Here is a 12,641-nt window from a genome sequence, read left to right on the forward strand (position 1 = left end):
TAACCCCCTAACCCCCTAACCCCTAACCCCTAACCCTTAACCCCCCTAACCCCTAACCCCTAACCCCCTAACCCCTAACCCCTAACCCCCTAACCCTAACCCCTAACCCTAACCCTAACCCCCCCCCCCCCCCCCTAACCCTAACCCCCTAACCCCCTAACTCACTCCTTATCAATATTTCCCATGGTATCTCTTCACTAAGTATATATTTCACTCATACACAGTCATTCTGACTCAATCCTTTATCTTTCCATTCATTTACATAGTAAACCTAATCATACATAGATAAGTAAACTGACTCATACATAGTATAAAACCCTGAGGTTTTGGCACCAAAACCTCAACCTCAATATTTTTGAACTGTTCTTCACCTTCACTCTGTAACCACCCAATTTAACTTCTCATAGTAGTGCTGAATTATATTCTGTCTCTACAAACAGCCACCTAGTGTGAAACTATTATTCCAGCCAGCTTTTAAGCTAGACATCACCCAACAGCCAGCCTCCAGGCTAGACACCTTCAACAGCCAGCTTCTAAAGCTAGACAACAACCCAACACAACCTCTAACTACATACATTTTACTTCCTAATCACCCCTCTCATAGGTAGAGACTACAGGTTTAGTTACCGAGTCCTAACAATGGCCAAACTGAGTGAGGTTTGCTGGTAAAAATTATTAGGGGGACTGACATGCTTCGGCGGGCCAGAAAAGTGCATGGATCATAACAGTAGGTTATTCCACACATCAAACAACGACAGACCAGTCAAACACGTGAAACATGTGCAAATGCAGGGCAAATGTCCAACATGGTCATGGTAGCAAGTGATTGATTCTTGATGAAAGTGTTATCTTCAAGTGACAGGAACATTACGACTGAAGTTCCATGAATGAGATGTCCCTCAATAAAAGCAATGGGCTTGTTTCCATCTGTGTAGAGTTCAGGGATAGCTTCATGGGTATAAAACTAAGGAATGGGGGAAAAAAACACCATATGGTGCATAATGTCTTCGCGATGTGAAGTGTCGCTAAACTTCATGCAGCGAGCCTCCTTTGGCTTTGAAAGAAAGAAAAGATCATACAGCTTACCATATACCTTAACAACGCGGTTCGTCACATCTGTTTCACATGGTTGTCCCTGTATGGCTTGTCGGTTAATGACCACAGCTGATTTCTCAGTCTGAAACATTGTCTACAAGCCTAAACTGACATGTTCTATGAATCTATAGATGTCAAGCTTGCTCCATGGAAACAACGCTGACCAAAAGAGAATGCCCCAGCTCAGGCAGACCCGTTCCAAAGCATGGAACTTTGACAATGCAAGATCAAATGTGCAGAAAAGCAGGACTGGGAAGGGGAAGGGGAGATTCCGCCAATGCAACGTGTTTTTTGGACCTAGAAGCAACTGTTGACGATGAGGACGACAAGGAGGACAACAACAATGCAGAAGATTTGAGTGCGTATCAATGCAGTTTTTTATTTGCTGGTCCTTGGAATTTTACCTCAGAATTCAGCAGATGACTTCCTTGTTTTTGAAGACGAGGCAGGATGAGGGAACACATTTTGGAAGATAGTTTCTGCACACTGGACTTGCTTCACTTACAAGAGGAGAATTTGTTTGACACCCTGCATTGATGAGAAACTTTACCACCTGTGAGGAAGATGCAGATACACAAGTGCTACTGCTGGAAGATTCTGATGGTGATGGATAATTTGGGTACTTGCACAAGCTTTGGCTCCTATGTTGCTGGGTACGTATGGTTATTTTTCTTTTCATAGAGCATCATGTATTCATTTGCCAAATATTATAGCCTCAAACAAGGAACTCTGGATCATGGGAAATATTCTGCATAGATGCATCAAAAAGAGAACGAAAAATCGATATCAACCCTCCATTGCTGTTCAGAAGGGGACAGCATTCTATTTCTTGACACTCCTGACCCAAATGAAAGACACAAAAATCCTCTCGTTTCACCTGTTAATTTGCCGATCAAAAGGGAACCTCTACACCGTGGCCTTGATATAATAGTTTTGGAGGACCTGCTTGAGAGTGCTTGGTCACTCATCCCTCCTCTGGATCACTTCATTCAACAGAGACTTGGGTCTCCCTTACCCTGTCCAGTGTTTTACAGTAACTGGCAGTTAGCATTCTCAGGTGGTCCGCTTGTTGTCACGAGATGCATAACTTACTTCTCCATAATTAGCCTTCATATTGACCTTCATTTCAGGCTCTACATCTCACATGAGCAGTGAGGGCGACAGTTGTCCTCTCAAAATCAGTTGAAGCTGGAATAAACAACTCCTGTCAACTGAGGGTATTGTTGCTGTTTAATCTTTATCTGAACAAGAAAAGTTCCCACGGTTGTTTGAAGCAGATGTGGGCGAATCAGAGGACAAGGAAAAGAAAAGGAAAATTTGAAAAATGGAAACGCGATTTGTAAAGGGTTCCCACGGCCTAACTGGTCTGGAAAGGGGTCTAACTGCCATTAGGGAAGGTGAGGAGTCCCCCAACCCGAAAAGCGAAGCGGATGGAGCATGGGAAGTGGGAGTAACAAGGGGGTGGGCGTCTCGATGGAGCATCCGACTCCCCGCCATACCAGTAACTCTTTCCGCAATTATGTTTGTTTCATTGCACTAGTTGCCCCTTAGCGCTACCAATCCTGACGCTCTTGCCGGAATCCGGATGTCGTTCCCGTGATGGTGGAGTAAACTAATAATAAGCCCATCAGTCGAGGTGGCTAAGTTCGGTGGAGATATCCAAGAGCACATACGAGTTCATTTAGGTCAAATTCAGCTTCAAGTAAAATTGTGAACTTGATGTGAACCCGTTTACGGAGACAACCGGACCGACGGTCAATCGAAATCTCTCACGTATGTAAGGCTGTGCGGAGCGCGGGCTGTCCAGTGACATCCGTTTATCTCTTTCTATCATCATCCACGATCCACTAACTCCAACGGCGCTCGTCCTGGGATTATCTTGCAGTGACAAGTACGATTGTGTCATTCGAAATTTTCCATACAAAGGATTTTGTTCAACAATGCCTTCGAGCCAGACTTAATTCGCTTCAGATGAGCTGTGTGCCTTTTGGCGATGGAGATGGCGATATTTTGCTTCTTCTCTGATACTAGGGCGCGAATCTACCACTACGGTATATGGCTGTACCACAAAGCCCGAGAGTTCGGTGTAGCCTCAAACAACTAGAGACCAACATCTAGGGCCAGTGCGCCAGAGTCTCGCGAATTGACCTTAAAAGGGAAATCTTAATGTTATTCGTATATCTATCATTCATGCTCCTCCATCAAGAATGATCATGAGCGTCAAGGTAGTTCTCGCTTCTCCCGTGAAGTTACTGATGAATTGATCATAGCCACGCGTGCAGACCAAAGCTGGTTGGTGTCCCCTACCACTGCGAGCGTATCAAGTTGTTGACTAACAATTCTATCTATTCAAATAGAATTAATTCGGGCTCTCGGCTGCTTAGGGATAGCTATCTATTTATATCTTCCAATATTGCACGGATGAAGCGGCCTTGTCAAACGGAAACGCTCCATCCCAAGATCGTACCTCTTCGGAGCTTTCTTTCAAAACAGATCGTAAGTTCTCCACAACTTTTCGCATCCGAGTTTGATCAACGATTCTCCCGGATTCTTTCTCCTCTTTACAGCTCTAAGTGTTTCGGGAAGGAATGATCAGTTTTCGCCTTTGATTTCCACAACTATCGTTTTTTACCTGAATTGCTTGAGTAATATCGCTGTCCAAGACGACGAGGGCACCGTACAACTTGTCGCCTTCCCTCCACCGTATTCCCACGGTTGCCGAGACTATGAAAGCGAGGACCTCCAGCGCCGCAAGTCCCATACCAATACCGTACAGAGATCGCCCATGGATGAGCGCCTCATTGAAATCCTCGGTAGGCACTACAGCCCCTTGCTCCCCTCTTCTGAATAATGACTCGTAATTGGGTTTGCACTCTTCGCCTTTAGAGGAGTAATATCCGCGAGCGACTTCGCCGAATGTCTTTGCAATGCCTGGTAGCCCTGAAGAAAGAAGCCTGCGTACAAGTGGTCTCAAGCTGAAGAGGCAAAAATGAACGTAGAGCAATTGACGGTGAACAGGGGAACTTACTCGTCAGAATCGACGTTCGCGAGAAACGTGTCGACCATGAGGTTCCTACAAGGAGAGATCGGAACGGGTAAGTGTGAAAGATGGCGCGAAAGCGTTTTTGTTACTTACACGTGTCCCACAACAGGGTGGGTGACATTTGTGGGAATCGAGACATCTGGAGCGGGCATTGTGAACAGTAGGGCTGCCTGACAACTCGGTAAATCAGTGAAGATTTATTTTATACGCGAGCAAATCTCGATTTGGGGAATTGAAACAATTATCAAGCGAAACTAAATGGCTGTAGGGTAGAGGGACGTTTGGTATTGACGCGATTGGACGGAAAATGCTCATAACCTGGTTTTTTCCTTCAATGACTTTACTGTTTGGTTACTGATGCTATTTTCCCTTAGATTTTTACTCTTTTGTCCAGAAAAGCGGTACCAGATTGCTGTCCCGTCACACATCCCATGTTTTGTATTGAACAGGAAGATATGCACTCCGCTGAGACCCTCATCTCACCTCAATTGCCTTGTTGTACTCACCACTGTCCAGCCACAAGATGATCAGGACTGAAAGCGCGTGGCTGCCTCGGATCATTCTGGATTTCTCCAAAGGTTATAAGCAAGCTACGAAAAGGCGTCGTGTATATTCCTTACATCCCTTCTACGGAATCTCATACGTTGCGTCGACTTTCTTCAACTGCAAATCATGGAAACCGTTCACCTCGGACCCTTCGTTGTTCCTCGTATCTGGACTGGCCTTTGGCAACTTTCTGGCAATGCTTGGGGCAGCGCACCCGTTTCCAAGATTCGAGAGGCAATGAAACGTCATGTCGACATGGGATACACAGCATTTGGTGAGATGATTTCCTAATTCCCGAAAACCTGATGGTTAATTGTCTTCGTTGTTTAGATATGGCAAGTGGACGGACTTTTTCTATCGCTCATGTCTATCTGATTGATTGGATCATTTACTTTATATACGTTAGGGTAAGTGAATTGAATTGACTCACAAAAGCTGTGTGTAGGTGACTTACCGTCCTCCACAAGCTGATCATTATGGAAGCGCCGAGATTATCTTTGTACGTCAAGGATTCAGGATCCATGTTCGGACTTTGGATGACAATTGATTGACGCTGAGCAGGGACAGTTTCGCAACAGCCTAAGCTCGGAGTCTCCGCGTGTCATTGGGGCGACCAAGTGGTGTGTTTTCAGGGATATCACCGTTGATCGTGAGACGGTCAAGGCTGCGGTTTCCGAACGATTGGAACGTATGCAGACGGACCGCTTAGACCTTTTGCAGGTATGGTTCTACCTTGATTGATGGCTCTAACTTGATTGACCGATACTCTCACGATTGCTATCGGCATCTCCACTAGTTTCATTGGCAGGACTATACTAGCAAAGGCTATCTGGAAACTCTAGAAATGTTGCACGATCTCCAGATCGAAGGCGTTATCTCCTCTCTCGGTCTCTGCAATTTCGATACCATCAGAATGGATGAGATCTGTACTCAGCTAGGGCCGGGAGTGATCGTGTCGAATCAAGTTCAAGTGAGCTTTCCTTCTTCCCCTATGATGTGGGTATCTATTGATCATCTTCGGAACTCGAAGTTTTCAGTTATTGATACGCGTCCGCTCCACGGAATGTCTGATGTTTGTGAGAAACATGACGTCAAGTTGTTGACTTATGGTACGCTGGTGAGCAGTTTTCGGGGATCTAGCCACTGTTCGGATCTCATTGAGCTCTAGTGTGGTGGATTTCTGTCGGATGACTGGCTGGGGAAACCTGTACCAGACCCGTATTCCGGTACTCTCACGCCCTCGCAAAGAAAGGTATATCCTCGTTACCATTTCCTAGGGACTGAGCCTCGATCATTCATACTAACCTTGTAACCTTTTCTTTTCTAGTACCTTGATATGATCGTGAATGCGTGGGGTGACTGGGAACTGTTTCAATCATTGTTGCGTGTTCTTCGGGATGTCGGAGCTAGGCATGGCGCTGCTAGCATTTCCAATGTGGCTGTTCGCTGGGTCCTAGATCACCCGTTCGTTGGCGCGGTGCTAATAGGTATTTTGACTTGTTTGCTTCGAGCGATGAGGCTTTCTCAACGTATCTTCATCAAGGGGCTCGCTTGGGCATATCGGAACACATCGAGGATAATTATCGAGTTTATGGATTCAGTCTCACGGCTGAAGACAACCGAGATATTGAAGCGGTGTTGGATCGCTCGAGCGGGCGCAGAATGGTGACTACAGTTGGAGACTGCGGAGCTGAATACAGGTAACCGTGTAGACAATCATTCAAGAGACGGCAAAATAGCAGAAGCTTCCATTGCTTACGTTATTCAACCAGATTCCATACACCTTCTAATTTATTCGCGTTTTCTAAGTATGGCGATATCAGTGATATTAAGGGGGAGCCCAGTGGTTTAGTCTATCAGTCACTTGATGCAAGGCCACTGTCGTCCGATCCCATTTACACTTTAGCTACACGCTTCCGTGGGACGTCAGGAAGCCATCAGATCTGGTCCAAGTTGTGATTAACGGGATCGAAACGGTATCTACAGAGTATTTTCAATCGGAGACAAAATTTCTTGCTGATTGACCCCCCCTGGGCCCAGGACTTTCTACTATATCATTGATCATTGTCTTTCGACACCCGTAGAAGGATGAATTGGGTATTCCGAGATTCTTGCCGATAACTTCGTTCAAGTATTTCTCCGGGCTAACTTGGTCAACCAAAGAGAGAGAAGTCACATCATTGTCTACGTGAATGCATCTTCCATTATTTTCCTGTAGCTATCTGCCTCTTATATATCTTCACCGTCTGCTATTAAGAGCCTACTTATCGTTCGCCACAGTTTATGAACAGAACAGATCCTCCGGCGTCCCTTGTCACGCCTAAGCACTTGGCTTCAAGGCACACTCTCCCAAAAATATCTCGGCTACCTTGAACTCCGCATTCTGGTTACTTACACCAATCCTCTCCGATTTCTAGACCAGAAATTTGAATATGTCAAATGTTGGGAATTGAGAGTATCGAGGGTAGAGATTTACCTATTCCGAATATCCATTGAGAAAGAACTGAGGTTTGCTTCAAGTTGAGGATACTCCAGCTGACATATAGCGTGCCCACTGCCGAATCATACTCGAGTCGTTGAATCTGAACGTTATCGAGCTCTCGAAGCGGCTGAATCAACTCGGTATTACGGATCTCCCAATGAAAGGATGCGCTGGACGTGCATTGTAATATAGCCGCTATGTCATGACCGGAGCTCAGGAAGAAAACCCAACTTTTGAGGAATATAAGTTGATATAATGGTAGCGTCAGAGGCGTAAAGAGTGTATCGTAGGGAAGACATAAGAGTTAACGCGCCCAGAAGAGTAAAAAGCAGCGGGCGATGGTCGAAGTCGTAAAGGGTGGTTTTGATGACAGATTCGAGGCTAGTGTATCTCCTGGACTATTGGGGTTTGGAGCCGGAGATACGCGTACGGATGGAATATCACCAACGGTGCTATCGAGAACAGCGATAACAGTGATTCCAAAGAAAATTTGCCATCGATTCGAGGGTAGAATGTGTGGGGAGTCGGGATAATCTTCAGACCACGGTTGATTTGACATGATATCCAGAACAGAACGAAGAACACGTATACATCCTTAGGAAGTACGTGAGATGAGATCTTCGGCATTGGGATATGAACGTGAATAGGACTATCGCAGGGTTAATATAAACCTGTTCAAGGACGGAGAAACCGGTCAGGCCGCTCATGAGTCTCGCCTTGACATTAGGGAGTCATGAAAACGTGCCTACAAACACGCAAGAGGACCAAGTTGCCAGATGAAAGGGTCACCCATGAGGTGATGAGCCGGAAACTCGGGAACAGTATTTCAAACGGTCGCCCTCGTTCCCTGAGAGAGGAAAAGATTTTCAAGTCTTGTAAAGAGGCACTAAGCACAATTTCGAATTCAGAAAAAACCGTACGGGCGTACCTTGAAACCCAGTCCTGTATATCCCACCTCATAGCCTTCGTTCCTGCATGTGTGGAAACCAATGTGAGTAGCAATCAACCAGCGATGGAGACAGAGTATATATACAGCAGTTGCAGTGGGCAGTGCACTCACAGGACAGTGATGATGGCCGTTTGATTGAAGAGCAGTGAACATGTAATTTCAATCGCCGTTTGTATTTATTTAGAGCACCGCCACTTCGTGGGCGGGTACCTGAATTTCGAGGCCATCCAATGCGTCCAGCTAGAGCTTGATGGAAGGGTGAATAGGTGAAAAATACGTTACTGACGACTCACGAGACCTCCATAGTGACCCCTGCCGACAACGCATCCGATGAGAATCATACCGTCTGCATAGCGAGGACACGGGAGTGAAAAAAAAGCGAAATAATACCGCGGCCGCCATGGCTATTCTCGTAGCGAAACATCCGAACCAGTGGGAATATGAGGTGTCAAATGGGAAACAGAAGCGTCTATGAGTAATGAGTCTACCCCCCACCGAGTTGAGGCTAACGCTCAAAATCCCATGCAACTTAGCATTTCCCTAGGGATGTGGCATGAGCAGACACTAGTCATCCCCTCCTCCATTGTTACGACTAACCATGGCTCTGGCAATGAATAAGGATGTAAGCTGTGCGTTGTTGAACATGATCGTTGAGATGTATTTGACGGAACAGATGCCGATGGAATGTTCGAGAGAAAAAGGAGAGGCTTTTGAAGGTTTGAATGCCCTTCAGGTGCACACATATTCGAAGGTCAACTAAATCCGTGACTGTTATAGTGAAGTCATTGAGAAACGTGAGCAAAGATATGAAGAGGCCAAGCAGAATAAATCGACAAGTAGCGAGAGTCAAAGCCCAAGGGTTCGGCGCGACGGATATTTCCGACGGGAGCACCGCAAAACTGTGCAGTTATTAGTCATCAAATGGCGCAATACGGCATTGTGATTGTGTGACCTTTTGTTTCCGAAATCCCGACACTTTACCAGAGTCGTAAACGCGTACACCTGCCGGCCTGCACATCATTTTGGCTGAAAGGTCTTGCGAATAAGTCAATTCCCTCGGGGACCAAAGACGCCACAGCTGGATCCATATAACCCACATATAGCTTCCAATTTTAAATACAGTGAGCTTTGTTTGTTTTGTTTTCCGCTCAATACCCGCTTGCTTAACGATCATCCTTACGATAGCTCAATTGTTAATGTTGTGCAGATAGCACTTTGGTCCTGACGCTTTCTTAGGATACCTTGGGTATGGGTGGGCGCAACCACGCTGAGCGTGCGATTACGTGTGACTGGCGGTGGTTCTCCACACATAGTGGGGTGTAATTTCTGGGGTTCCAGGCTGGCACCTCTACCCTCTACCCTGACACCCACCACTTCACTGAATGCACGTGAAGGCCACCGATATCCCACCCACCCGTGACCCGACCGATGCTGTGGCGGAATGGGGGACAGCCACTGCGGGGTTAAATATACTTCTCCCCTCCTCAGGCCCCCGATACTCAATTACGGCTTACTAAATTACGTCGTTTCTTTCAGATTAGTAACAGCCAGTCCAAGACTTCTCGACACAGAAGTCAGATTATGTTGCCTCAACTGACCTAACATCTCAATTTACCGGTGTCTCTATCCTTGACTATCGCATCTAGCGCTGAGGGCAATCTGATTCTGACCAGCGCAAGGTCAACGGGCAACGGCATGGTAGTTTTTAAACCTCTGTATGGTGAATTGCAGTGACCTAAACTGACGTTGAGCTTTCCAGGTTTGAACGGTTAGAAGCGCGGTCATGTTTGGAGGAGCTTCAACAGCCCGACAAAAAAGCAGTGCATGATCGACTTCTGATTTCGTTATGTCAGTGGAATTAATGAACCTCCGCGCCCCAGTTTTATTCGCAGTTAAGCGCTGATCAATTTGCGTTCCATTTTTTAACTACATAACGTACCCCAACTTCCTCCAACTAATATAAAGATGTTCGAAAACAAATCGTCGAAGTCGTATCCCCCGACTCTACGCTCAATGAAACACCCAACTCCCCAACGTACAACCAAAGATTATCCCCTTCTCAGTTTTTCGTCTCAAATGGTACGGCAGAGTCTTTCTGAACGGACATGTATCACTCATGCTAACACGAGTATTCTAACAGACCTGGTACCATCGCGATCAGAAGTTGCCCATAGCGATCATGCTTCCCCTGCGTCAGCTTCCAGTTCTCTTCCCTCGTCCGGACCACCTAGTACCTATCAACTTACTACAAATACGCCATGGTGAGCTCATATGTTTTGACTTCTTCTTTCTCGGCTCAACATCATCCAGTATGCAATATCCCGACTCCGAATTTCAATTCCAAAGCCAGCAATTCCAATTCAATCTTGACGATAATTTTCCTGCTACAAATGGCCAACAAGCTGGCTTCTCCTATGAAAACGATGACTCTCAAATCCTCAACGGACCCACGAACTCAAACTTCCATTCGACCCCGTACCAGATCCCTGGTCCCTACCAATTTTCGACTTCCACGCCCGATTCGTATTACATGCACCCACCGACTGCATCCCCCGACCCGCAGTTCTACAACGTCGAAGCCGAAAACTGGATTTCCTATCCGAGTGGAGACTCGTGGCAATACCCCGCATTGCCTCCTCCAAATCCACCAAGCGTTTCGTCTTGTCCAGTGCCACATCGCGGGCAAGTGGGTTCACAAGCGATGACTGTCGTCGCTCTCTCAAGGCGAAAAAACAAACCAGTGTTCTTCTGTCCGGTTAAGGGATGTATATCCAAAGGGTTTACTGCGAGACATAGTTTTGAATGTGAGTTCATCCATCCCGAATCCTTAGATACGAGAAGTAATTTACCATATTTTCGTTAGATCATAAACGGTCACACCAGAATATTCGCCCGTACAAATGTTCGAAGTGTACTCGTACATTTGGGTCGCAGTCTGATCTTACGAGACATCAGAGATCTCGGGGAGGAGCCTGCAAAGTCCTGGACAGTCACCCTGTCAGGAGTTCAGAATGACTGAAAAAGGACATTTTCTTCTCTAAGAACTGTACAGTTTTTATGCGGTGTTCTCTGTACGACATTCTACGCACATGTATGACAACTATCTTTGAATCGGAAAGAAATCTTCCGAACGTTTTCACAATTTACTGAACCTGACTCTAAAATACAGTGACCTTAGCCACGAGCCGCAGCCTACAGAATAAGGCGTATGGGTTAACAAGGATGTGTTCATACACCAGGGAGCATCGAAATTACAAGAGTTCAACCTAGCTTGACCTAACTTCGAATTGTCACGGCGCCGACGCAGTTGAGAGGTTTAAAGAACGCAGTTCCACCGCGGGGAAAGCGCTGGTTCATTAGGTGTCTGTATCCCCCATGCGATGCTACAATAAGAATCGATACCTTCAAGCTCACGGCGTACCGTTTGTCAGGTACAAAGGCAGAGAAACGTCGAGAAAGATGTTGAAGAACCGACTCCGTTCCGTGATAGCGTCTAGTAGCAAGCTTGGCTCCTTTTCACTTTTTGTGGTATGGTACTGCAGTTAAGCGCGGCTCCCAGCGTCCCACGAGGCTGTGCTCCCGGTAATCAAACAAATCGGCGGAACGTCAGCGCTTTCAGCACCGCTTAACGTCGGAGGGAGGGAACGTGGGTATTAGAAAGTGTACCTTCCAAATTCTAAACTTTAAATCTGGACTTGTGAGGCGCTCCACCTGCGTCGTGAAAGCTGTTGTGCGTACATAATCCTATAATCTCGCTTCCGTTGTTTCTCCGAAGAGCGTGTCACAAACCCTCCAAATTCCAATTGAGACACCGATAGTTCTCCATCGTTTTGCCTTCTATTAGGATTTCCGGCACTTATGCATAGCAATGGCATCGAGATGACAAAAGGCAGGCGATAACTGTCTTAGTCGTGATTTTAAGCTGTTATGCATTGGTATCGATCGATAAAAGTGAATGAGGGGGGGAAAGTGAACGTAGGTGGGGAAACCGTCGTCCGAGGCAAGTAAAGAGAAGAAGAAGAAGTCTAGATCTATCGGATGGAGAGCAATAGAGACATTATCCGCGCACGCGAATCCGGCAACCATTGGATGATTATCGGCGGATCACCCGATCCGCCACCAACCCTAGTTTTCGGTGTTTTTGAAGTGTCATGAAGAATTCGGAAACTGGCAATTCTGGTGGTTACATAATAAGCAGGAATGAACCGATGGGGGCGTAAAGATACTAAACTCAAAAATAATCTAGACAGGGAGCTACTTGTCTTGACCTGCTTGACTCCTTTCCTCGCACTCGAGTTTGCCATTTAAGCTTATTTCTGTCAAAGTTAGGGTTAAGATGACGAACATGTCTCTCTTCAACCTTCCCCTCGCTCTCCCTCGAGACATCCTCAAACTGAGACCAGCTGTCCAACTGAGTGTCCTTCTAGCCCTGAGAGTTCTGTTCCACCGCTACAGCGTCGACGTCGAGATCAAGTCCGAGCTCGCCGTTCAGGTTGCTAGTAGGACCTCCAATGACAAAACACATA

The 12,641-nt window shown here is 46.3% G+C and overlaps 3 protein-coding genes across 4 annotated transcripts; 2 read left to right on the forward strand and 1 right to left on the reverse strand.

Annotated features, from left to right (window-relative positions):
• Window positions 1-3,368: 3,368 nt before the first annotated feature.
• Window positions 3,369-4,382, reverse strand: E1B28_012954 (uncharacterized protein). 2 transcript variants are annotated; one of them, XM_043158105.1, is made up of 4 exons: window positions 4,232-4,382; window positions 4,124-4,168; window positions 3,728-4,070; window positions 3,369-3,664 (listed from the first exon to the last, which is right to left on the reverse strand). In XM_043158105.1, the coding sequence occupies exons 1-4, from the start codon at window positions 4,288-4,290 to the stop codon at window positions 3,494-3,496; spliced, it is 618 nt and encodes a 205-aa protein (XP_043003448.1). In that variant the 5' UTR covers window positions 4,291-4,382; the 3' UTR covers window positions 3,369-3,493. The 2 variants fall into 2 exon arrangements, with proteins under 2 accessions (XP_043003448.1, XP_043003447.1); XM_043158104.1 differs by lacking the exon at window positions 4,232-4,382 and having other exon boundaries at window positions 4,124-4,203.
• A 9-nt stretch (window positions 4,383-4,391) lies between these two features.
• E1B28_012955 (uncharacterized protein) lies at window positions 4,392-6,484 on the forward strand. Its single transcript, XM_043158106.1, has 10 exons — window positions 4,392-4,459; window positions 4,513-4,958; window positions 5,015-5,091; window positions 5,130-5,183; window positions 5,246-5,404; window positions 5,481-5,654; window positions 5,715-5,801; window positions 5,853-5,936; window positions 6,012-6,171; window positions 6,228-6,484. Exons 2-10 carry the CDS (start codon window positions 4,811-4,813, stop codon window positions 6,386-6,388), a joined length of 1,104 nt encoding a protein of 367 aa, XP_043003449.1. The 5' UTR covers window positions 4,392-4,459; window positions 4,513-4,810; the 3' UTR covers window positions 6,389-6,484.
• A 3,644-nt stretch (window positions 6,485-10,128) lies between these two features.
• E1B28_012956 (uncharacterized protein) lies at window positions 10,129-10,978 on the forward strand (the record flags this gene model as incomplete). Its single annotated transcript, XM_043158107.1, has 2 exons — window positions 10,129-10,376; window positions 10,426-10,978. The coding sequence occupies 2 exons, from the start codon at window positions 10,129-10,131 to the stop codon at window positions 10,976-10,978; spliced, it is 801 nt and encodes a 266-aa protein (XP_043003450.1).
• Between the last annotated feature and the right edge of the window lie 1,663 nt (window positions 10,979-12,641).

This window comes from Marasmius oreades, chromosome 9 (genome assembly GCF_018924745.1).
Source record: "Marasmius oreades isolate 03SP1 chromosome 9, whole genome shotgun sequence".
NCBI classification, from domain to species: Eukaryota; Fungi; Basidiomycota; class Agaricomycetes; order Agaricales; family Marasmiaceae; genus Marasmius; species Marasmius oreades.

What these genes read in the sequence shown, in the direction of transcription:
- E1B28_012954 (XM_043158105.1), bottom strand. Translation starts at nt 4,290, where the DNA reads ATGCCCGCTCCAGATGTCTCGATTCCCACAAATGTCACCCACCCTGTT. An exon ending in CACCCTGTTGTGGGACACGT is followed by an intron (nt 4,169 to 4,231) that starts GTAAGTAACAAA and finishes CTCTCCTTGTAG; the next exon opens with GAACCTCATGGTCGACACGT. An exon ending in ATATTACTCAAGCAATTCAG is followed by an intron (nt 3,665 to 3,727) that starts GTAAAAAACGAT and finishes CGAAACACTTAG; the next exon opens with AGCTGTAAAGAGGAGAAAGA.
- E1B28_012955 (XM_043158106.1), top strand. Translation starts at nt 4,811, where the DNA reads ATGGAAACCGTTCACCTCGGACCCTTCGTTGTTCCTCGTATCTGGACT. An exon ending in TCACGCCCTCGCAAAGAAAG is followed by an intron (nt 5,937 to 6,011) that starts GTATATCCTCGT and finishes TTTCTTTTCTAG; the next exon opens with TACCTTGATATGATCGTGAA. An exon ending in CGTTGGCGCGGTGCTAATAG is followed by an intron (nt 6,172 to 6,227) that starts GTATTTTGACTT and finishes ATCTTCATCAAG; the next exon opens with GGGCTCGCTTGGGCATATCG.